This window comes from Lonchura striata, chromosome 4 (genome assembly GCF_050655825.1).
Source record: "Lonchura striata isolate lonStrDom1 chromosome 4, ASM5065582v1, whole genome shotgun sequence".
In the NCBI taxonomy this organism is placed as follows: Eukaryota; Metazoa; Chordata; class Aves; order Passeriformes; family Estrildidae; genus Lonchura; species Lonchura striata.
Window position 1 is genome coordinate 45,031,319 of NC_140706.1, and position 24,863 is coordinate 45,056,181.

The 24,863-nt window shown below is 42.5% G+C and overlaps 1 protein-coding gene across 6 annotated transcripts; it reads right to left on the reverse strand.

Moving 5' to 3' along the window:
- Positions 1 to 4,410: 4,410 nt before the first annotated feature.
- On the reverse strand, positions 4,411 to 24,173 carry LOC110471730 (transmembrane protease serine 11E). 6 transcript variants are annotated; one of them, XM_085578946.1, is made up of 11 exons: positions 24,155 to 24,173; positions 22,754 to 22,865; positions 14,668 to 14,791; positions 13,338 to 13,450; positions 12,845 to 12,912; positions 12,218 to 12,318; positions 10,806 to 10,844; positions 9,551 to 9,731; positions 9,065 to 9,330; positions 8,039 to 8,181; positions 4,411 to 7,677 (listed from the first exon to the last, which is right to left on the reverse strand). In XM_085578946.1, exons 3-11 carry the CDS (start codon positions 14,777 to 14,779, stop codon positions 7,516 to 7,518), a joined length of 1,185 nt encoding a protein of 394 aa, XP_085435072.1. In that variant the 5' UTR covers positions 14,780 to 14,791; positions 22,754 to 22,865; positions 24,155 to 24,173; the 3' UTR covers positions 4,411 to 7,515. The 6 variants fall into 6 exon arrangements, with proteins under 6 accessions (XP_085435072.1, XP_085435070.1, XP_085435069.1 ...); XM_085578944.1 differs by having other exon boundaries at positions 12,218 to 12,381; XM_085578943.1 differs by lacking the exon at positions 24,155 to 24,173 and having other exon boundaries at positions 4,411 to 7,023; positions 7,504 to 7,677; positions 12,218 to 12,381; positions 13,335 to 13,450.
- Positions 24,174 to 24,863: the final 690 nt, after the last annotated feature.

A 24,863-nucleotide genomic window follows, 5' to 3' on the forward strand; every position in this document is an offset into this window, starting at 1 on the left:
TGTCTACCAGTTACTCAAGCCAGGCCATGAATTTCAGAGCAAAGACAGCAATCAATCATTACTTTTAAACTGAGAAGTGAGTGCTCCTGTCAGTGATGTTTAACAGAAGTGAGAGAAGCTCTGTTGAACAGCCTGAATGCTAAACAACCTGAATTAATTAGAGCTGCTCTGAGCAGGGGGTTTGACAAGATGACCTCTGTACATCCCTCCCAGTCTAAATTAGTCTGTGATTCTCTGTGAGCATCTGACAAGACCAAACCGGTACACTGCAAGGAAATGCTTCCCTTGGACAAGCTCACTCCTTTTTCCATCAGCACACCAGGACAGCTCAGTTATAGCTTCAGGCTGCCTCCTCCTGAAGAAAATAAAAATAGCTTGCATTTGGCCTACAAAAATCAGCAGAAGCTCTAAATGAGCTGCATTTCATTATACTTTTTCATTTCAGCTGTGGGCATGCTACACAACTTTACTCTTTTGGCCGAAAAAGGTCACCAGTTTATTATCCCATGCTTTCCTATGCTACCAGAAATGCCAGCCATGGCTTTTAATAACTGATGGCAGTTAAAAATTGATAAGTCAAAAAACAAAAGCAGAAAATCCATTTTAAAAAATAGACTTATTCTCCAGAGCCAATGTGAGGTCTGGGAGAGGAACCTTTTTCTTGAGCCTTTAAAAGTCACCTGGGGCAAGATTTTATTGCATGCCTATGTGGCTTTGAGGTAGTGAACACGTGGAGATTCTGGGATGCTACAGCAATGGCCTCAAGCTCTGAAGTATGCTAGATCCTGCCCTGGCTGCTTTCCAAGCAGTCCCTCTTTCCAGGCCCTTGTAACAGAAACTGCTACGCCCGTCTGAGTTGCAGCCAGGGAGGCCAGCCCAGAATACCAGCAACGCCCTTCAACAACAGAAGTCCCCCAGTGCCAGAGTCATTAAAAACAAATTCATAGCCCATCGTCCTGTTTGAGGCAAAAAGGTGGCACACGTGTGCCTGCCCTCTGCAGCTGCTCAGGCAGAGCTGCTGCTTGGTGCAGTGAAACAGGACAACCTGCATTTTCTTCTGTCAGGCTAACAAGCCACTCTACATCCAGTGTGCGAATCCTCCTCTCCCTGTTAAGGCACACAGCATCTCCAAAGATACAGGAAGTCTTCACATGACTAAGCTTATAAAGAAACAGACCACTTTAAAATACAAAAAATCTTTTACATGCACGGCTCTAATTGAACAAAGGAAGAGCAGCATTGTTTCACACATCTGAAGTGCTAGAGGGACTTACTGGGAGAACTTAGAGCTCTGCGGATGGCAGCACACACAAAACAAGGCTTTTCCTACATCTCTACATTCCCAGAAAATAAGTAACTTGGATTTGATCTCATATTATTGGTCAGCTGCTGGGTTGCCTGGTAGAAGCCAAACAGTCTGAGATGCTTTCTGCCACAGATATTGCCTGTTTCAGTTTACTCTGCAGCAGCATGTAAGATCCTACACGGCATTCTTGTCAGTGGGCACCTGATTTATCATACACTGCATTAGCCTTCAAGGCTTCATAGACTAAGCTTGACATAATGAAAATCATGTTCAAGACCTCCATCCTGCAGCTGTTTTGACTCTAGCTGTACTTTTAGCCACAGTTTAGGAGATCAGTCCCTCTGATAGAAAAATGGAATACCAAATGAGGGTCCCACTTGGTTCACTGCCTCCCTGTGAGACCTTCTGGCTGAGCTCTCTCTCGGGTAACTTGCTTCCTACTTAGGTGGCACAGAATGGATTGTTTTCCTTTCCATACCCTGCTGTTTCCATTGATTATTCAAAGGCAACAGTGCCAGCCAAGTCTGGGACAACAGCACTGTTATGGCATCTAAGGGTCAAGCGAAAAGGTCCTGGTGTCAGGCTTCTTTAGGTTGGCTACCAGAGCACTTGGCTGTCACAGCTGAGCGGGACAGTCAGTTCACCTGAGAGAGTGCCCACCCCTTAGCCATGGCCATGTGCCTTTCTTTCCCTGAAGTTGCTAAGGCACTTGGAGAGAACAGAATCACAGAGCAGCTGAGGCAGAAAGGGAACTCTGGAGATCACCCAGCCCAAAACCTCTGCTCAAAACAAGCATAGCTGGATGAAGGTGCTGAGGATCATGTCCAATTGTGTTTTGAGTATCTCCAAGGATGGAGACTCCGTAACTTCTCCTGACAATCTGGTTCAAAGTTCCAATACCCTTCACAGCAAATAAGTTTTTTCTTACATTTTCATCATGCTCTAGCATAGGAGACATAATTTCCTAGCACAGTCCCTCCATCTGGTCTGTCCACTGAAGAAGGAATGTTGCTATCAACAGCCCCCTTTGGTATGCAGGTCATCTGCTGGCCTGGAGAACAGAGCCAGACTGTCTGAGTCACAGCTCCAAAGGCTGCAGCTGATCCCAAGAGCCTGGTGAAGGTCAGAGATGTGTGACAATTGCTCCTTGTTTGTACTGATTTGAAAAGAGCAATCTGTGATTAAAACAGGCTCTGGATACCAGGCTGATGGCAAGTCCTTCCACAAGTAAGAGACAGCCAGGTGGCACAACTGGAAGGTGGAAAGCACAGACACAGAAGGGACAAACATCACATAGAAAGCACAACTCTGGTTTACTACAGGGAGGAAGGAATTCATTAGCTAATCAAGTGAATTGGAGATATGCCATGTATTTCTCAGACCTATGCATGTTTATATAAAAGAAAGAGTTGCATTTTTTGGGTGACAAGTTCCTCAAAGCTTTTTCTTTTTCTTAATCAAAACAATTTTTTTTGCGCCTGAGAAAAAGCCACAAACAATGAACGGCAAACAAAATGTTCTTCAAAGGAAGTGTGATTTAAGAAAGGGTTTAATTAGAAATAAAATTAAAGATAAAGAAGATTAACTGCCATTTATTCTTTTTGTTTCTAAAGTATTCTAACCAGATGAGTTTTGAAAAGTTTTCTTTGCAGCAGTAATAGATCAGACACCAGCCATCTGAAATACTGACAGCTTTGTTTTATAGAAGGATGCTGTTTAGCCACACATACAAAAGATCATAAGAATTATTCTTCTCTTCAGTTCTTCACTTCAAACCCTTTGACAGAAACTCCACCCACATAGCCAAATACAACCACACCAGCTGAGCATATCTTTGGGTCATGGCACAGTTACCATGGCCACAGTTAAGTCAATGCTCATAAATGCTTTATGTGTTACATACACAACACAGGCTCTGTCAGAAAATCAGCACAAAACTGTTTTCTAAGCCATAATTTTTTTTTTAATTATGTCCTTTAAGAAGTCTGTCTCTAACACTCCCTTTCTTGCACTGAACCCAGTAAAATGTGACAAGAGGGTTACTCTCAAGCAAATGGCCCCCTTCCCATCTATAGCAAACATGGCATGTTCTGTAATACTGCAATAAGGCTGTTGCTTTAAAACTCTTTTTTTTATCCTCTTAAATAACCTCAAATTCCAAGTTCATCCTTCTGGCTGTTAGCTGTTATAGACTGGGATTGATGAACTCCAGCATGTAGCCCCTTTCCAGCTCAGATTACAGTACAATTTGTACCAAGTTTCCCATTATGACAGGAAACGGACAAGAAGATATCTATCAGTGCCTTCAATCTACAAGAATCATCAGGGAGATGTCACTATGGGAGACCAAAGCTTACCACTGAAAATCTTGCTATCATTATCCTGTCAAACTCTCAAAATTACTGTTGCTCTGCTATCTTGTTTGCAAAAAGGCTGACAAGCTCAGAAAACTGACCCAAAATGCCAAAAATACCTGACCATGTGCCTTCCCACTCTACTCTTTCACAGGACAAAGCTCTGGCTTTATTGCTGCAGATAAGCAGACAAAACCTGCTCAGCCCTTGCTCTCACAGCCACAGCCTACTGCATTTAACACACTTAGAGGGGAGAGAGGGATACCAAGCTTTTTGATGGGAAAAGCCTGACACGTCGTGCTGCAGATGCCTGTGCTTGAAGGCTTCAGCTTTAAGCAGCTGCAGCCTCCCCAGATTTTGCAAGCTGTGTAACATCTGTGCATCTTCACGACAGCAAGAACACAGTGCCTTGTCATCCAGCTCCTCTCTAGTGAGTTGAAGCGGAGCACCACCAGGTGCCAAGGTCATAAGGCTCTTGTACAATACGATTCACCCTCTAGTGGATGACACAGGACCTGTTTACCTGCATAAATTTGGGTAACCACTGGCCAGGTGGGTAAATTCTGTCCTAGTCTAGATGACATTTTGCTCATCTAACAGCTTCTAACAATCACAAAAACCAGATTATAAAAGCCAGCACGTAAATCCAACATATAGAATCAGTGTAATGTTCTAAAACAAAGGAGTCTCCAACTGACAGTTGAGTTGCTTACTGTGATGCAGGAAATTAGTAAGTACATGAAACAGAAGATAAATTTAGCAAATTTTATTAAATGTACATATAAATTACATTCCTGTGTGTCATGCATGATTGTATTGTTAGATACATCCCATTCTGCCTTGAGTGAAGATGTTAATTACTCTAAAAGCACAAATGAGAGAAACTGCACCTTGTAGCTTCAAAAATTGGTGAAAATGCAGCTTAAAAAAATACAAGTCTGCTGGATCACCTAAACCAAATAAAAAGTTTTGGCTTCAGGTTTTCTTAATTTCCCTCATGAAAAGCCAGACAAGGTTGACATCAGTGTAGTTTTGCCACAGGTAAGGGATTAAAACCCATCATCTCCAGTACCACACCAATGCTCCCTTGGATGAAGTCTGTTCTTTCAAATGCTCTTTTTGACAGTCACCATTTGTACAGCTTTGCATCACCAAGAGGCCTCAGAGCATGTGAACTATATTGCTTCCAGAAGAAACAGGAACCAAAATTTCCAGAAGCTATATGGAGAATCGCCACAAGGTTTTCCAAAATAAAGCCTTCCAAAGCATACATCAAGTAGATGCCAGGTCCTTTTCATCCCCACTCCTCCTGGCTGCATTGTGCTGGCAACTCAGCAATAAGGGAGATCAAGTACTGCATCTCTACAAGGAGACACTCAGAAATGGCAGTTCCTTAAGAAATGAGTTGAGTTTTTTTTTGCACCACTTTGGAGAATGAGATTTACTCCAGCCCTTGAGACTGAGCTAAATGCTTAAGGTTTTCTGATATAGTACCCAAAAGAAGCAAATTGGAAAGTTCACAGAGTCAAAAGGATTTTTTTTTTTTTTTATATCTACTTATCTATTTTGGGAAATCAGTGAGAAAGTTGGTATTTGCAATCCTAAAAAGTTAAATGGGCAAGCTACAATGAAATCCAGCAGATGGAGAGTCCATTATGTCCTTTGAAAACCCAAACCTAAAGTGCTTTGAAAACTGAAAATCCATAGTATTTTGTAATGATACCTATGAAGAAAAGTATAAAATTTCCTTTACTATCCTGGCAAGACAAGTACTACAACCAAGAAAAAAATTTCATATATATTTGTCATAAATCAGTTTTAAGCTTCCTCTAACAAGCAATATATGTCAAAGACATGTTCAGCTGAAGAGGCCAAAATGAAATTTGTTGGGCTCAGACCTATGGAACCAGTCCGACAGTGTTTATTCCCTATGTAGAAATTAAACCACCAAGTTTGCTTCTGAAGCTCACAACATTCCACAAGAAAAGTTTCTGGAGGGGGAAAAGAAAATCAAGTGCCAGGTATACACAAGTACAGAACACACAACAGCTGCAGACCTGTGGGCTTCTAACTATTCCAGTACTTCCAGTGAGGCTCTAGAAAACTGTTCTCTGGACTGACAAACAGATCACAGGACATGTAATCAGAATACTTCTGTTATCACTGCTCTGGAGAGATCACTGTTGTATTTGGGCAGCACTGGCAGCAAGCTGCAGAGTTCAGAGGGGATCCCTGAAATGCCATTGACTTTGCCAGCTGACTGGTGCTCAACTTGAGCAACACTCTGACCCTAAGACTATAACCACTGAGGACCTGTTTCCCCCAGCCCTTCTAACTAGGAGCATACTGAAAGCCTGCTGTTTGTCTTTTCTAGTCTAGCAGATGGTTCTTTCTTGCTTGCCATGCTGGACCAGCTCTGAATCTTGGCAGTGTGGCTAGTATCTCCTCTCCTGAGTTCTTTCTCTTCTGACCACAGAGGGAGAAAAGAGCAGCTGAGTGGTTCATTATCCAGCAATTAAGTCCACAGCACTTGGTGCTGTTAGGATCAGGATCCACATGAAGTTGAAAAGCTTGCTGACACACCAATGAGAGCATCTCGCCTAAGAATAGGTGTGTTCTGCTGCTGGGTTGTAGATAGCATTGGATATTTATCTGGCTGACAGAAACATGGGCTCCTGAAAACATGAAGCCAGAGAGAATATGAGGTTTGTGTGGCTGAGATCAAATGAGTCAGTTACAGTCTGGCAATGCAACACAGGCAATTCTTACTTCCTGTAAGAAGAGAGAGCTCTGTACATAAGATTTCTGGGTCTGTCAGAAGTTCTGTCCTGCTCTGAAGGACAGGGACATTTCCACTAATGCAAAAGCTTTTTTTTTTTTTTTTTACAGGATACAGCTAAAGATGCACATATAAAACTATGAAGACTTGAGAATAGCATTCACAAGAATAAGAAGTTTGAGGAGGTTTTTTTGATGAAGGTCATACTAAGATTGTTTCAATCATCCATCCTGCACAAAAGGCAAAGGACTTTTATTGAGAAAAATACAGTCTGGAAAGATGAAAATGGAAATTAATTCAGCCAAATATTGTGCTATGACAACAAACTGGTATAAACATAAAGTGGTTTTTAGTCTTAAGTCCAGTAATCGTTCCCCTGGCAAATGCTGTGGTAGAGACTGTTTATATGAAGCGATGAGTAGGCATACGTTTACTTGTTCAAAGAAGGTGGACACAAGCTGGTGTTTTCCACTACTTTCCTTCTCAGGCAAGAAAAGGTTCTCCATTCACTTAATTAGTCCAATGCGATATTAGGAACCAGGATTTCTCTAAGCCATTTTCCATTCTTCATTATAGTGCACTCCCTGGAATGAAGCAGGAGAAAGCTCTCAGAGGTACAGCAGCCTTGGAGTCAGGGCCTGGATGTCACTTTTCTATGGATAGATAGGGCCTTGTGAGCACACAGCAAATGGATGGGCCAGGTTTCAGATGTAGCTTGTCTTGGATGCTGGTAGATGATTGTTTGGGCGCAAACACTTTGCTTGGGTATAAAAGCTGGAGCCAAGGCATGTGGCCATGAAGAAAAAAGGGTCAATATATTGCATATAGAGGAAGGAAGTTGTCCCTCTGACAGACTACTTCCTGAACAAACAAATGTCACATGGATCAAGTCCGTTCCTTCCGTTCCTGTCTGTCTGTAGGCCAAACCAATTTTAAGTCCTAGACTGCTCCAAGCTTACAGGTACTTTATACATGACCACAAGCTAAGCCAGCAGCTGCTTAGAGGATGACCACAGAGCAGGATGTGTCAGAGGAATAGCTGTACACAACCCACAAAACTTAACCTGCTCCAGGTTTCAGATGCCCGTTTTGGAGCGGATCCAATTTCGATAGTAAGTCACTCGTGTGTATACTCCTGGTTTATTTCGCTTGCCACATTCATCTCCCCAGCTCACTATTCCCACAAGATACCAGATTCCTCTGGAATTTGCTTGCACCAGCGGCCCACCGGAGTCACCCTAAGGAGAAAAATGTCAACAGACAGAAAAAAAGTAAATGGCCATGAACTCAAATTCTTCTGTTGCAATTGGCAGGTATTTTTCTGTAGACCTCAGTTACAATTCAAGTTTCACACAAGACAGAGGTTCACAGCCTATGTCTAATTCACACACTCACATCTGCATTCTCTCACTTGTGCATTGTATATAAACTTTGTGCAAACTGAAGTGCAGACTCCAGCACGTGAGCCTTGAAGCTCTTCATTTGTATCTATCAAGTTCTTGAAACTCATAAGATTGCCCAAAGTACATTTTATTTCTAGAAAACATCACCTTCCACCCCACCTATTTCCTTTTCACTACTACCAATAAGGAGACTTACCTGGCAGGCATCCACCTGCCCCTCCAAGTATCCAGCACACAACATTCCAGCTGTTATAGCTCCACCGTACACTTGTTTTCTATTACAAACCTCAGTATTTATAATTCTCACTTCTGCTTGTCGAAGCTGATTAACACTATAGCCTAGAAGGAAAAGTGGCATTAGAATTTGCAGACAGGGTAAGCAACATAAAAAACTCAATGATTAGGAGTAGCCAAATTTTCCTGCCACTTTTCTACCATCACAGGCAATTTAGGGCACTAACCAGAAAATGTCTCGGGATTAAGAAAGTCAATCCTCCCCACTGCCAAAGTACTTCACTTGTTCCCAAACATAACTCCTATTGATCATTCATCATCACCAGATGCTCTTTAGCATAATGGACAAATGGATTTTTGTACATATTTCAGCGCTGCATTCAGCTGTAGGCTACATGGTATGTCCTTGCTATCATTGAAAAGACCCATTTGGTTAACTGCAGCATAGCTTTGGGCAATCACTACACATCCCAAGGGTCTCCCATGAAACACAACCTATACAAGTCAGTAGCTCTCACAAGCAGATTTATAGTCCCATCCTCTCTAACCTAAATGACACAGACTAATTTGAAAGAAGCTCGCTCAAGTCACTGGATGAGGCCTCACTTATGACCAAAGTGAGAAAAACTGATGAAAATTGTCATGGTGCATCTACAAAAAATCTGAATAGCAAAAGAACTCATGTCAGAACTAAACCCAGAGGGACTGGAGAACCAAATGTATTCAATCAGTGCTGTGTGTACAGCAACTAAGAAAAACTGCTCTTAAATCCTGTAAGACTAACCTTCAGGACCTTCCCCCCATTTCCAATCCACTCACCAGACCAGAAAAAAAAGCAGCCAACTAAGTCCAAAGGTATCTCACTGGGACATGTGCCTATTAAGCATCAAGTCTAAGGAACTCAAAATAAACAAAAAACCCCATAAAACTAACATCAGTCTTCTCAGGCACGCATGTGACAGGGCACAGGGAGGCAAGAGACACACACCATCATTCTCCAAAGCTCCCCAGCCAGTGACAAAACAGGAAGTGTTGTCTCGGAAAACGTGAGATGCTTCGGGAAGGCAGACACTGTGCACATCACTTGTGAACTCAATAGGAGAGGCGAGTTCCACAACAGCCACATCATATTCATGATCAAGGAGAACGTCACCGTATCCCTCGTGAACAATAATTCTCCGGACAAATTTTTTCTGTTTTGGAGGTCTCAGCAGAATTCCAAAGCTGGCAGTCCACCTTCGAGGATCTCTTACTCTGTAAGATGTTTGAGGTTATGCCAGAGCCACACAAAACAACATACCTAAGGGAGCTTATGTCTCTATTTAACATCAAAAAGCAGTGTGACCAGGCTTGCCAAAGGGGAAGAGTAAAATTTCATTATCTTTCAGCAGATACAGATATTAGAGGGTCACAAAAAGTCAGAGCAACCAAGAATCCTAAGGCCTGTAGGATCAGAGAGGTGCTGATGACCTACCCTCTGAAGCAATGGGCTGCAGTCACCAGCCAGGTGTTACTGATGATTGATGCCCCACAGCGATGGGTCCCATCGAGCTGAATGCTCGCCTGCCACGGCCATTCTCCGTCCCGTGCACGCTGCCCATCAGTTATTCTTTCCACTCCTGTGAAGGAGAATGCCTGTCTTCGTATTCCACAGCCTGTCAGAGAAAAGGCAGCTCTGCTTTAGCTGATTGAAGGCCCTCATGGCTGCAGGCACAGGTGTAACAAGGCAGGAGTCTCCATCAAGAGACAGCCTTCACCTAAAGTAGGGAAGCCAAGTGCCACGGTCACAAGCGTCTCAGGATGCATGCAGGGTAAGCAAAGAATTTTGGTAGAGGAGTCATTATTTTTTCATTAAGCCAGTTTTCAGATACACAAGCCCATATGAATTCCCATGGGACCTGAAGGCTGTGTATCTGGACACTGAAAGAAAAGGGATTTTGTCAGGTCACCTTCAGATTAGCCTTGGCAGCAACAACAAAAAAATAGTTTCCTCTTCCCAGCAATTTACTTACAGCCACTGTGCCAACAATCAGGTATTACCCAGCTGAACAAAGTTAGATTCAAACCAGTTAATTCTCAGAGGCCATTTGAAGATGGAAAGCTAACGTGCAAAGTCTTCAAGAGAATGCAGTGTACTGAGGGAGTGCTCTGGGAAGGTACTTAATGCTGTCTCCCAGCTTCCAGAAGAGCTCTAAGACCTCAAGGGGGAGCACAACAGGAGGACTGAGAACTTGCCACTCTCCAGGGCCATGCCACTGCCTTGCCCTAAGTGTGGACACCTCTTCTCCCTTTCCCACCCTCTGGCTTTTCCTTAAAGTTTAGGTCAAATCTGACAGACATCTATTGCCAAACCTTTCTACAGGGAGGAGGGGGGCAGAGGGAAAATGGTTTTTGAAGGATTCCAGCAAGAATCATGGCCCACAGCAAAACTGCAGTCCTCCTGCAAACTTGCTAACAGCAACTCACTACATGCCCCTACTTCCAACAACCAACATTAAAGCAAGTGCTTCCCACCACCAAGCCATAATGCTTGATTCTACAAGTGTAGCAAGTCAGCAAGACTGCAAGAAAATGAGCTGAAGTCTCCCCTGGCTCATGCACTGTCTACTGTTCTAATATCTGCAACAAATTCTATTTTCAACTTGTATCATGAAAGTATAAGGATTTTGTAAGTACAGAACCTCCAGCACTATTTCCCTGGACCTTTATTATAAAGCATTTATACTTACAGTTGTTCAAAAGGTTATCTCCCTTTTCCTTGTTCAACTCTGGAATGAGAAGCAAAGACCACAGTAAGTTTATCTCATATGCTATGTGATCCAGCCCAGACTCCCTCTCTGTACCCAGAAAACACAAATTAAGTGGCTTGCATTGCTGCCTGGAGTGACAGTACAAGAAGTAGTAATTTGCTTTGTTGGAGAAGTTCATCTAAGCCTCTGTTCCTCAGGATCCTAAGCCACAGGATGCACTTTTCTTGCCTTAGCTGAGAGCTAACAAAAGCAGCAGATGACTGCAAGTAGGTCCAAGTTATAACTACATGTACAATGTGCACAGCCACCAGCAAATGCCTACAGGCCTTTGTTCATGTTTAGTGTGGCAAGGTGGTCAGATAAGTCTTCACAAGTCCTCAGGGCTGGGATTGTCTGAAGGTAAACTGCAACATTTCTAATTTCTTTCCTACAAAAACCCCTCTGTCAGCATCAGATAGAAATCCACAACTGATTCATGAGAGAGAATTACTGCCCAGTGATCCTCAGGATCCTGATAGACACTTGCTGCAGAAATCTGTCTAATGACAAAGGAAATGGCAGAAGATAGAAAAGGAAACCACCTCAGCTCTGCTTTTTTTAATAACTTGAGAGCTCTGCATTTCAGTGCCTGGTTATAAAGGTTCTTATTCAATTTACTGTATGTCTTAAAGTTGTTTGTGAACCCCAGATCACAAAGTTGGTCCTTTTTTTTATGAATTGAGGGGGACTATCTCATTCAACACAACTAGGTCACACTGGGAAAGCCTCTGATGCATGGAGAAAAGCTCACACTGTCTTAATTCTTTCCATGCTCTGTCTTCCAACTTCCCAGGCTGTCAGCCTAACAGACAATTTTGAGAAGGCAAAAAAAGAAAACAAGAATAGCCCATATTTCCATACTAAGGTGTGGCAGGCACATTCTTCTCTCACTCAGGATTTTTCATAGAGAAGTACAGAGGAAAGAAAGAGAAAACAATTTCTATTTCTGCTCCTTTTTTTTCTCATGTGGAATGTGTTTGGAGAATTGTCTGCCTGGAGGATTGCTTGATTGGATTCTGGTGAGGATTGTTTGAGCCTGATGGCCAATCCAATCCACCTGTATCTGGACTCTCGCAAGAGGGTCACGAGTCTTGAGTTAGTTAGATATGGTAGTTAGAAAAAGTAGGTATGTAATTTTAGTATATCCTTTAAATAGTATATTAATGTATTATAGTATAGTTATAATAAATAAATCATTCAGCCTTCTGAACTGGAGTCAGACATCATCATTTCTTCCCAACGGGTTCACCTGCATTTACAATACTAAGGTGAAACTCATGAAGCTGAGAACAGCAAAGTGTGAGGAACAAATTCCAAATTCCAAGCTGAAAACACAAACGTAAGGCACTTGCCTGTGAGTCTAATGGTAGACTGGTCAACATTCAGGTCCATCGAGGTTGCTTTCAGCCTTCTGAGTAACACACGGTTGACTTGACCCCAGGTCGTTGCTTCACTGTCAGCAGAGGGAAATTTAAATACCAGAACAACAGATGCAAGCACTCCAACAGGATCTGGGCTACAAACCAACAAAAACAAATGGTGTCGTTCTCTTTGCCTACTAATGCTCCTGGTTCTGCTTTTTACTGCCTGCCTTCTTTATATGAGAACAGGTCTGGTCTGCACAGATGTCCAGAACAAATGGCATGGCTGTGCTCAAGTAAACAAAGATGATGACATGTCAGCAGGGAGCAAAAGCTTCTTGCTATGACAGTGATCAGAGGGAATTTTCTGTGAACAGTTACGGAAAGGGTAATCAATCTGCAGAAGTATAGGGCCAAACCTCTCTTCCTTGCTGACCTCTAAGGGTAACTGAATCCTCAGTGTTGTGAGCACTAGAGGACAGCAAAAACCAGACAAGGTTAGTCTTAGTCAACCTCCTGGAGTAACCCAAGCAACCAGGAATGCTCTGTATCGTCATGAAGTAGGAAGAAAAGGTATTTAGCACATCCCTGCTTATTCCTGGCCTTCACATTACTTACCTTAGACTGACCACGTGGGACTTGATGTATCTTTTACTTAGAAAGGACCCCCTGAATACTTCAGATATCTGTTAAAAGAAAAGAGTGTGTTAAAATACACCTGCAGTAAGTACATGCTTTGACAATATAACAGTCTCATAGCCTCTGAAACACATGAAAATGCCGTCATATCTTCACCTCTACACCAAAGCTGCCACTAAATTTCCATCAGGGACTGCAGATCCAAAATAAACAGCTGAGTTGGCTGATTTCACTATCCATTCTGGTCTGTGCTTGCCAGTTCCACACAGGGCTGTGGAGCAGACAGCACCTGTGCTTACCATCTGCATGTGCACAGTCAGCTATGCATCTTTAACCCACAACAGCAAGGTGTGTAAGGTAAGGCCAGCCATGTAGGGATGAGGCACAATCACCTCTGACTATTTTCAATTACACATTTGCAGAACTCTTCAGCATAGGTCAGGTGTAAGCAGAGAAGCTTTTAGTTTACCACGGTTTCAATATCTTCACTTAGGTTCCTGAATTCATCTGTAGTTTGCCTTTCATACTGAGGATTATACTTGACATTGGTGATTAGGAAAGATGCATTGTAATATCTGTCTTGATCTACAGAGGAGAAAAAGAAGGAAATGTAGCTGATCATCTTTAGTACAATTCAAAGATGCACAATATCTCACAGAACATGGCACAAGCAAGGCTCCCTGGCCCTGGCAATGATCCTGTCAACAGGGAAATTACAGCTTTAGCAGTACTTTGGTAAAAGGGGGACCATCCTGTTGCTCCATGGACCATCTAGGGGCTCATTTTTTCTTTGACAACCATCTCAAGGAGCTCCAAATTACACCCACTACATTTCCCTAGGGTCCATCTTCTCGGTGTCCTAAGGTGAGCATAGCACGAGACAAAGGAGCCCTTCCAACTCAGCCACATCCCCTCCTCCCCAGCTGTACTCTGGCACATTCCTGCCCCTCAGAGAAGCATGTGGGGAAGAGCTGTTTGCATCTGTTCAGTGTTAATTTTAAAATCTGATTCTTGGGTGTGTGGAAGAGAGGGGCCCTGTAACACAGAGCTGGCAAAAAGCAATGCTGAGCTGCAGTTCTGCCACTGCTCCTTCTGGTGTCCTAGTGCAAGCCACAGCCTCATTGACTCTTGGTGAGCTGAGATGGCCACATGATTAATTCCATTCCAGCAGGAAAGCATTTCAAAAAACTCACACTGCTATCTCAAAGACTGGGAATGAAGTTACTCAACTTCATTCATGAGGCAAGTGACTGGGAATGTAATTAATTGTCTTCAAGTCATGAGCCAAGATGGCTGGACTTGGTGATGTTAAAGATCTTTTCCAACTTTAATAGTTCTATGACCTGCTACTGAAACTGGGTTCTTGGCAACCAGAACTGAGTCCTGACCTCTGAAAACCTAAAGCTCTGCCCTCTCTCTTTCTGGAATATTCTCAGTTAAAGGAGCCAGGTTGAGTTTCTGCAAAAACCCCATTCAAGACTAAGCTTACTATGCATCCTCTGGCTTATACAGAAGACTGTTCTCATTTTGTCAGTCAGTGGAGACACTGGATACCAGTGGAAACACCAGGGCAAGAAACAAAAGGAGGGTTAAAACTGAAATCCCTGCTTCAAATAAAGTACTTCAAATATTCTTACAGGTCTTCAGATCAATCTAGTTCTCAAATAGCATTTACAAAGTTCTCATGTGAGTTTTATACCAGGGGCAAATTGCATGCCTAAATCATCAGGCAGGACCACAGTAGCAAGTGAAACACAACAGATTCTTGAAAGCTTGTCGCAACAAAATAGCAGGGCACTTACCGTGGCACAAAAGAAACGTAATCAAGCCAATGATGAGGGCTAAGCCTACTATCACTGCCACAACAATGACTGCGATCTTCCATGGCTCTAAGCGCCTTATTGCTCTGTCCATCTGGGTCACTGCCTGTATTGAAGAAAACAACATGGAGAAATTCAACTCTAGTACAAAGACAATAGTTCATCCAGAAGCATATCTGGCACAGCTTAGCTCAGCTGAAAAACTCCACAGAATGAGTGAGGCAGGTTGGGAAGGACCTCTGGACTCCAAGGGCCTGACAGTTTAAACTAAGTCCCATTAAAGTAGGTTGCTCCAGACCTTGTCCAGTCAAGATTTTAGCATCTCCAAGGAGAAAGATAACTCAGCCTCCCAAGATCTCTGGTCCAGTCAATGCCCATCCTCATGGCAAAAGCTTTTCCTTTATATTTAGTCAGAATTTCCTGTGTTCTAACTTGCCTCGGTTGCCTCACATACACCCAAAGAAAAAGTGCAGGAACTGCTAGTAGAGACAATTTTACTTCAAGAAATATTACATAGATTTCAGATGCAGCTGACTGCCCACACAGGCACTTAAACTGAACATAAATTTAATAATTCACGACTGACAAAATAACCTTTGCCCCAAGGATATTCCAGGCAACCAGAGATGCACTTAGGTAGTTATTGTATTTGGTTATATTTAGTTGGTATGAGTCGTAACATTTATTGGTTCCTTTATTTAGGTTTGGTTTATTGAGGGTTTGGGGCTCCAAAGCCACACGTATACTGAACACGACCACATCCTGTCTCTTCCCAGACACTTATAGAGAAAGAGGTACTTGTGTGTAAATGTGACATGGCAACAAGATCCAGTGTGCCATGAAAGCCACACTCTCTGAAAGCCACAAGGAGACCAGTAAAATGATTGAGAACTTGACTCACACATGGACAGAGGCACAAAGAGATTTTCCTCCACTTATGTCCTCCAGTGCAGCATTAAGCAACAGAACATTAGGAAAACTGCATTTTTGTGCACGCCCTCAGTAGCTTTATTGTAGGGTGATGCAAAACCTGATGCACAATTATTAGAGATCCCAAATAATTCCACAGCACACCATGTGGTAATTGCCACGCCACATACTGAGTCTCTGCACCATGGTCTGCATTAGTACATGCTGTCAGAAAAACACCTGAGATAATCTCTCAGATATCCTGGACAGACTAATGGCAGCAGCCAGCCCTCAGGAGGAGAACTGACTGGTGACTTACACCCCTGATCCATGCTTGTATTGCTGTGAACCAGACATGCTTAACAGTTTTCCACTTTTCAGACGTATGGCACAGCCATCTCTGAGAAAAATCTGAGAAGATGCAGTCAGGAAGAGGAAGAAAAGAAGGCAGAGAGAATAAGTGTTTGCAGGTTTTGTGACTACAAGGTGGAAAAGAAGAAATCATAGTGAAAGCAGAGCAGGTTAACAGCAGAGGCTCCATCTCAGGAAATTAGTTGAATGGGCAGATAAGCAATAAAGGTAAGAGTCTGGTGCACAAATCCAAGACAGCAAAAGGCAGTGAAGTGGTGAGAAGAAGGATGGTGTTATATCCTCTGCTCTGATGGGGAGAAAACCAAGTAAACCCACAAGCAAGAAATGTCAAGAAAAACAAACAGAGAAAAACAAACAAATAAACAAACAAAAAACCAAAAAAAGCACCCCAACCCCATGCCCCCCGCCAAAAAAAAAGAACAAAAAAAAAAATAAAAAAACAACAAAGAAAAAAAAACCACAAGACAACAAGAAGATAGCACTACAGAAAAAGGAGATAAGAGATCTGCAGGCACCAAGGGTTTATTCAGCAAGAGACAAGGAAGAAAATCTTGGTTTTGGCTAGTGGGAGGGGGCAAATTTTTTGCCCATTCAAAGAGGTAGCATATAGGAAAGAAAATGTTAAAATAGAGGAGATTCAGCCAGCATCACAGCTGCAGGTAGTCACAAGCAGCAGCTTAGTGTTACCAAAACATACAGGACAGGTGACCAAGATCAAGTCTTCTGCTTCAGAGTCATGTGCTATGGAGAGAGCCAGTACCTCTCCTGCTGCTGCTCCTACTTTACTGGGGTGAGTTCTGCTCTTGCAATGCACAGTCCAAATTTTTCCCCACCTGACTGCTCAATTTCCTGATGTCAAGGCTGTAGGGCAGCTGATAGGAGTCTGAAAACCCAGGCTGGTCGAGATAACTCCTTTGCAAACTATGAGTTGCAATAAGCACATTAACACCCACTAGAACTCAACTGGCTCCACTGGGGCCTTGACTTCTCACCATCTAGACTGTATACACTGTCCATCAGCTCTGAGGGTTTAGTAGAAAAAGAGATTCAGATAAAAACCTAAAACCAGTGAACTGTTCTGCCTCAGTTTTGTCAATACACTGTAGATTTCCATGGAGCACTCCCATACCAATCTCACAGCATTTCCCAGTCCTAGGGAATGGCAACATACCTCATAGGCAGTCAGTTATTACCCTTGAGGGCAAGACTCTTGGCTAAACAGAACAGCCCACTATGGCAACATGCCTCTGACCCTCCTCAGTAGCCACATCTCATGCTTGAAAGAGCGAGCTTTTGCATCTCACTTTGCTCTCCTCACTGGAGAGCTTTTGTTTCCAGCCTGAGCCCCTCCCATCCATCTCAATTAGACTGGCTCCCTGTCTAACCATCCCCACTCCAAAGGCTTCCACCTGAATGGCAATTGAAGGCAATCCCTCCACTGCTCTTGGCACATAGAGCACACAGCACAGCCCTGGCAGTGTAAGGCTGACTTTGCAGATATTGAGGCAACTGTGCTCTTAGATCGTAACCACTGCATTTTGTGAACTGAATCCAGACAGATTTCCACAAAACATGGCCTTATGCCAAAGCTACAAAGTTTAAGATTAAAAAACCTGAGCATCTCCTTGCCTGTGGGACTCATGCTCTCACAAGCAGCACTGTCTTTCCAGCCATCTGTCTCTATTTCCTTTTTGTGCAAATACCAGCTACAGTCACAAACACACTCCCTTCTCCTCCAATATTTCAGAGGTGCTTGTTCTCCACAAGTCACACAGACTTGTAAAGGGAAACAGAAACATTAGGAAGTGCTGTAGTGTTGAGGGAAATGGAAATATGGGAGATAAGGAATAAAACCCTATGCCACTTCTGATACTGATTTAACTTAACACTTTTTTAAGGAAGAAGTTTAAAGCATTCATATCATAGAGTCATAGAATGATTTGTGTTGGAATGGACTCTTAAAAATCATCTAGTTCCAACACCCTTGCCATAGGCAGGAATGCTTTGCATTTGACCAGGTTGCTCAGAGCCCCACCAATGGGGCCCCACCATGGCCCCAGTGTGGCCATGAACATTTCTAGCCAAGGATGGAGCATTCACAACTTTTCTGGGAAACCTGTTCAAGTGCTCACCACCTTCACAGTAAAGAATTTCTTCACAGTATCTCCCATGAGTCTCCTCTTCTCCAGGCTGAACAGCCACAATTCTCTCAAGTCTGTCTTCACAAGAGAGCTGTTCCGGACCTCTGATTATCTTCACAACCCTCCTCTGGCCTTGCTCCAAAAGGTCCATGTCCTTCCTATGTTCTGCTTATCCAGAGCTGGATGAGTACTCCAGCACTCAGCAAGAGCAGAGAAGAATCCCCTCCCTCAAACTGCTGGCCACAGTTCTTTTGATGCAGCCCAGCTCACAGTAGTCTTTCTAGGTTGTGAGTGCACATTGCTGAGTCATGTTGAGCTTTTCATCCACCAACACCCACGAGGTGTCAACCAACATCCAAATACAAGTAATTAATTTGTATATAGGATATACAAATTAAAGTGGAAATATCTCTTCAAAACTGAAACACTTCCATCCCTTTAGCAGGATGTTTTTGACTTCCATCTTGCTAAGTAACAGAATGGGGTGGGAAAAGCCTTTTATAATGGCAGCACCAAGATTCATCAACTCCCACAGTGTACAGTTACCAGTATCCTTCAACTGTAATGTCTGTGTGTGGGACCCAGCTCAGTAGCCTCCACTCCATGTTTTGCAGTTTGTTTTTTTTTTTTTTTTTTTTTCCTATTTTATCTCACAGCTAGGCATGCCTAGCTCTGCTGAGACAGAGGCTAGGATATTGAGAGACAGTTCAGGTTATATCCAGTCAATGCTTTCATTATGCATACACATTACACCTCCAATCAGCTCTTCACTCCCCTAGCCTTTTGTGCTATGGTGCCACAGAGGGCAGGACTACCAGAATAACCACCTTGACAGGGATTCCTGTGCTTGGGACATCCTACTCCATAGTTATATAATTTAGTGGCAGGTGGATCCCCCTGTTTAGGAATTAGATATGGTCTTCTCTGCACTCTAGTAACCAAGCAAATTCTGCTCCACCCAGCGATACACAGTGGTGAGAGAAACACTGATTCTCTGCAGAGTTGATGAAAGCCTTTCCACCATGGATACAACCTTTCTTTCTTCTGTAGCAAAGAGACATTGCTTAATAGACAAGCATTCTCCTGAGAAGATCCCGAATACCACGGCTATCTGGTGTTTTGCACAGCCTCACGTTTCTTGTTTCCTTATATCACAGGCTTTGACTTTTTTTACTGCCCAAACTCCAGTAAGTTGCAAATTAACTCTTAGCAGGGCCAACAGGAATTCAGGTAACACCAATGCATTCACCCTCTAGCATGAGTGAGATAACTCAAATTCCACAGGAGCAAACCCTTACAAGAGATCAGACCCAGACATCATCAGGAGATCTCAAAGGCCAAGTCCTCTCTGCTTTAAAACCACCAACTTGTGGTCTATATCTGGCGGCTTTCAGTCTGCATTGAATTAGCGAGAAGTTTCAAGCCCAAGATCCTACAGTTCAGTACAGACCTGCTTATCTTGGCAATACTATCGTGAGTATTAAACATCCTCTAGCAATCCGTGTTCTCATTTAAAATATGCGTCATTCCCAAGGGGCCCAAGATAATCCATGAAGACAGCAGCATCTCTAAAGTTCATATCACAGCTAATTGGGGTTGGAAAGAGCAAACTGTTAAATCTCCTAGCTTACACACCTTGGCTCTGAAACAAAGAATGTGATCACTAAAAAGTTATTCTGTACTGAAAAAAAAAAAATCAAAAATAATTATTTTGAAAATAGATATATTTTAATATAATTAAGTATTTAAAATGCACTAAAGTTGTGTTTATAAAGAGATATATTAAATCAAACCTCGATACAAGATATTTTAATAAGTGAAATACAGCAAGAAATAAAGCAACATTAATAGTTATCGACATATTATGAAGAAGAGTTATACCAAAATTTTACAGAGCTAAAATTGGTCTTCCTTGTGAATCCAATGAAAAAGCACATAGGATTTCAGATTGGACTTCTGATCAGCACCAAATGAATTCTTCACCTTTGAATTTGGAACATTTACCCAAAAGTGAAAGACAAGCAGAATACATAGGTGACAAGCTGGTTTTCCTCTTATCCTGTAACCAAAATTCCTAAAAGGTTACTATATTCATTCACAGTGCAAGTGATGCAAGTTCAGCTCCCACTTCTGCCTCACAGGATTTGATTCACTATATTGAGATTATTCATTTCTTCTGGTTGAGTTACTGCTTGTTATCAAAAGCTTCATCAAGAGCAATACCAGAAAACTGATCAGACAAGAAAAGAAAGCGCAAATTATCATGTGGCCCTAGTCACCCAATTTCTGGATGAGCAGGGAACAGCTACCCTGTTCTGCTTTACAGATTTCCCCTTGATATTTTTTGACTTCTTAAACCAAGACCTCATAGCATCCCAAACTAGATTTCCTTTTAGATTAGTCCAAACCATGTTTTCTTGTACCAGCTCTTTACTGAAAGTGTTTTGCCACATTCCACATAGAAAAAAACATGCAACTTCTTCTGTATGATCTGCTGCTGTCTTCCTAGAATATATTTATTATTATACTTTTTTTATTATTATACTCCTGCCAACTGATGATCCAGTATTCTCAGAATAGCTAGTGGCAGAGTTTGGGTGGCACATCTGATGGGGAGGGTCTCTCCACATTTATACTCATGACCAGTTTTCCCAGCCAATGGATTCAGGTGTATGCCTACAATCATTCTTCCTAGAATTAGGACCCTTCACAAGACAACTGAACAGACTAATCTGCTGGCCTGGTGAGCATGATTTAAAAATCCAGACTAGGTCCCTGGAGCCATCTACCTTGGCAGGGTGGTTGGGGATGGCAGCAAATGGGATACATCTGGCTTACTCTAGGAGGCCTATAGAAAAAGCACAGGGCCTCAAAGCAAGACTTGCTAATTTCACTCCCACTTTTACCACAAACAACCACACCAACCTGGCACTTCTCCTGTGCCCTTGTGGCATACTCAGGACACGTACTTCTAAAAGAATGGGACAACAACCTCAGCTGCTTTGAGAACTGAAACAGAAGAAGCTGGTGCCTGCCTAAGTACTGCCAGACCCTTGTTTGGATGAGGTCAGTTACCTACCAGTCTCAATTACTCAATATTTGATATCTCCTAAAACATTCTGATACAATGAAAGACTTCCAAACATTGAAGGTATCTGCTGAGAGAAATGAAGTGTGCGTTTTTCTATGCGTCATACTAAATCAGCTTGATCTCCCCACACCCTTGAACAGCCCACAAAAACAGTAGGTGCTGCATGCCACCTCTCTGCAGATAAAGCATCAGTAATGTATTTGCCACTTACTAATTGAGCTCCTCCCCTTAACCATCCAATTTTACCAAGGTCTTGCTGCTTCCCCAGACCACACTTCAGCTGGGTAAAGACAAACACTCCAAACCCAGCTCTTGTCATTTGCTTCAAGATTCAAGGACAGCATTCAGTCTTTGGGACGTCTTAACTCAGAGCTTCCCAGCAACTATATCCATGATGCCAAAATGCTGCTCATATAGGCTTTCCTGGTAATCCAATCACCTCTGCAATCAGCACAAAAGGTTTGCTATTCCATACTCTCTCATCCATTTTGCACACGACTGTTTGGAAGTTTTGAGCTCTTTATTCATTGGGATAGAGGTAGCCTCCTGTACCAGTACAACAGTCTGGGGATGTAACTGTAATGCCAAGGACTGAGGTATTCTTTTATCACTTATTTATCTTCCTAGAGCTGACTGCCACAGCAAACCTCTTGAGACTCTCATGTTCTGAAAATAGTTTTAGCAGAAGTAGGAGGACTACTCACTACATAAAGACTTACAATTTGCATGAACACTGAGAGACCATATCAGTGTAAAGAAAATTTTAAGTACATGGCCACTGACTGCAATCAGTTTAGGATAAATCTCTGTAACTTTAACATCATCTTTACCTCTCGGATTTCCCTTTCCAGCTGTGTTGGTCATAGACATGTATCTGTTAGTTTGGCAGTCACCGATTATAGCAGTAGATCTCTGCTTTCCAGCCCTCAAAAAGAGCTCTGCCTGCCTTTCTTTGTCCTTCTTCGATTTCTTGAAATCTGCTTTAAAAGCAAGACACCACACAAGCAGTTACAGTCTCTGTGGGTTTTCAGTTTAATTTTCACTCCAATACAGGGTGAGCAAAATGGTCAGGTGCCAGATTTGGTGTGTTTCCAAGCTGATTCTGCACATATTAACACTTCACTGGCTGCATATAAAGTCTATTAAAATAATCAAAAGCATAAGAAGCTCCTTTACCAACTGTAGTCCACTTGTCCTCTCCTCTAGCAGTTGTGCCTACAACACATTCTAACTGCACTAGCATGAATGGTAGGTCAGTCAGCACACTGTGAAATGACTCTCACCTGCCCACCACATAGGCCACCTTGATTTGCCATTCTGTGCTGTAGATGAGCTGGAAATTCTCAGAAAACATGTATTTTGGGTGAGGAGAAAGGCTGAAATATCAGAAGGATTACTGATGCATGAAGGGCAGATCAAAACAGAAGCAAGCTCAGAACTAGTGTCATTCTCCCCACACCCTCAGTCAAAGCTCAAACTGCCCTATAAAACTACACATGATGCAGCCATGCTGCCCAAAACACCAAGAAGCAAGCTAGAAGCTTGTGGCACTCACCTCTGCCTACGACTGAGAGGTCAGCAAGAAGCTCTGCTCTCTGGGAGATCCACCGTCCCGAGCACCACAACACACTGTGCAGCATCTCAGCATAGACTTGAGGCTTTATCTCCTGAATTAAGAAAGAAAGGAGTCATAGGCAAGTCAGAACAAACAAGTCCAGCAAGTCTCAGTGACAGAGGCTTACCCAGTAGCATGATTCCTCCCCTAAAACAATAACAATACACTTCTTTCATCACACCTTTCATCCAGGAATCCCGAAGCCTTTTCAGAGCATTAGTTACACCCTGCAACACCCCAAATCAGAAGAGCCATGAAAATTTTGCAAGGACGCAGAGTTTATTTCCTTCTTTGGTATAATTAAGAACAAATCAGAAATCGTGGGAAAGACCAATGCAGAAAATTTGCATGTTCAGGAGACAATGTTCAGTCCTAGGCTAGGTATGGAGCTGACAAACCGATGCAGAATCAAAGGTATGTGCCTCTTAACTCCCTTGAACTTCCTTGAAATTGGTCATTTAGCCAGAAAAGAATCCACCCTCATAACAACAGCTAAATTCAATTTTTTCATTTTTCTTTAACTCTTTAGATGATAATTTTAATTGTGGTCACCTAGCTACACATAGATTTCTGTCCTGAAAAAATTCTGCTGTGTCATAAATGTTTGTGATATAAATATTTTCAGGTTGTAAATAAGAAGTTCTACTTGTGCTAGTGACAGCAAGTTAGCTGGCGAACAATTCACAAGCTCAAACTCTAACCTAAAGTAGTATTTCTGAACCTTTGATTTTAAGTTTTCTCAGTACCACTAAACTTACTAGAAGATGTATGTGACCACATAGCCTGACACACAGATTTGTTTCAGAAGGATAATAAAGAAGACAGACCTCACAACGAGATACACGAGTGGCACACATTTTCTTCTGTCTACTGCAATAAACTTTCTAACCTCTAGGGACTCTTTCCCTCCACCTTAATGACCTCCATTTGACCCCTCTGCAACTCAGGGATCACCAGCTTAGTAACACGCTGATGCAAATACATCTTACATGGCTGGAGCTCTTCCTGCCACCTTACATCAAGTCCATTGCCAAGTAACAGGAAGACTGCCTTTGGAGAATGTCAGCTTCTTTTGAATGAAGCATAAGCTAAAGATAAACCTCAGCTTCTTGTAATTTGGATTCAATGTCTCAGCATAATTTGTTACAAAAGATGACAAATACTGTTGTTAATGACACATTTGATGTAATTACTTCTCAATTCTTTGACTGGAAGCTGCATTGCCATCCCATATAGGAACACCTGAGTCAGTCCAGATGTGCAAGCGAAATGCAGTCAGAAGCCTAGCTAGAGGGTGACAATTTCCAGGGTAAAGTATCAAGTGTCACATGATTACATGACCTGTGCATAGGTGATGCAAAGACATTAATTCCAGGTATCCCATGATCCTCAGACATAAGAGTTCTGCCTCGTGACTTGATTGTGCCATAAGTGGAAGAATGTACAACACAGAGCCTTCATGGCAATCCTTGTAGCGTCTCACCTGCAGGGAAAAAAAAAACTATTGCTGCTTAAAGAAAGAGGTTAAACTGAGGATGCTTTTTTAGGGCACTGAAAAGCTCCTCCAGGCTTGATTTCATTGCAGGAATGCACTAAACTGCTAAATAATGTGAAAATCCTGGTCAATAGTCCCCTCGCTATACAAGGTGCCTGAGTTTCTTCTTTTACTGGCAGTAATTCCTTGCATCAAAAAGCTCATATGAGAAAAAGGGACAGACAACAGCCACAAGCGGTTCCCATTCAGCCACAAGCGGTTCCCATTGCAGGTACCAAACAGGTTTGGCACCTGATTCCAGAGATTCTTCTTATGTGCCCTTTTGTGCTACACTGCAACACTTTAAAACACTGGGGAGCTTCTAGAACGGATTAAAAACCCAGCAAAGGATGAACAAATTTCTGCTTAAAGTGAGAGGGAAACAGGACCTGCACTTCACATCAGGAAGACTACACAGAATCCACAAACTGATGAGTAGAAAGCAGACTGGTGCACACAGGAAACAAGGTATCCTGTTCTAAATCCCTCAGTAGACACTGCAACCTCAAGCAAAGA

Excerpts from the sequence above, each read along its gene's own strand:
- LOC110471730 (XM_085578947.1), bottom strand. The coding sequence starts at position 22,838 with ATGCTGCACAGTGTGTTGTGGTGCTCGGGACGGTGGATCTCCCAGAGA. Across the intron at positions 9,732-10,805 it reads AGATAACCTTTTGAACAACT|GCTGTGGAATACGAAGACAG; the intron begins GTAAGTATAAAT and ends TTTCTCTGACAG. Across the intron at positions 9,331-9,550 it reads GCAGCCCATTGCTTCAGAGG|AGTAAGAGATCCTCGAAGGT; the intron begins GTAGGTCATCAG and ends AACATCTTACAG.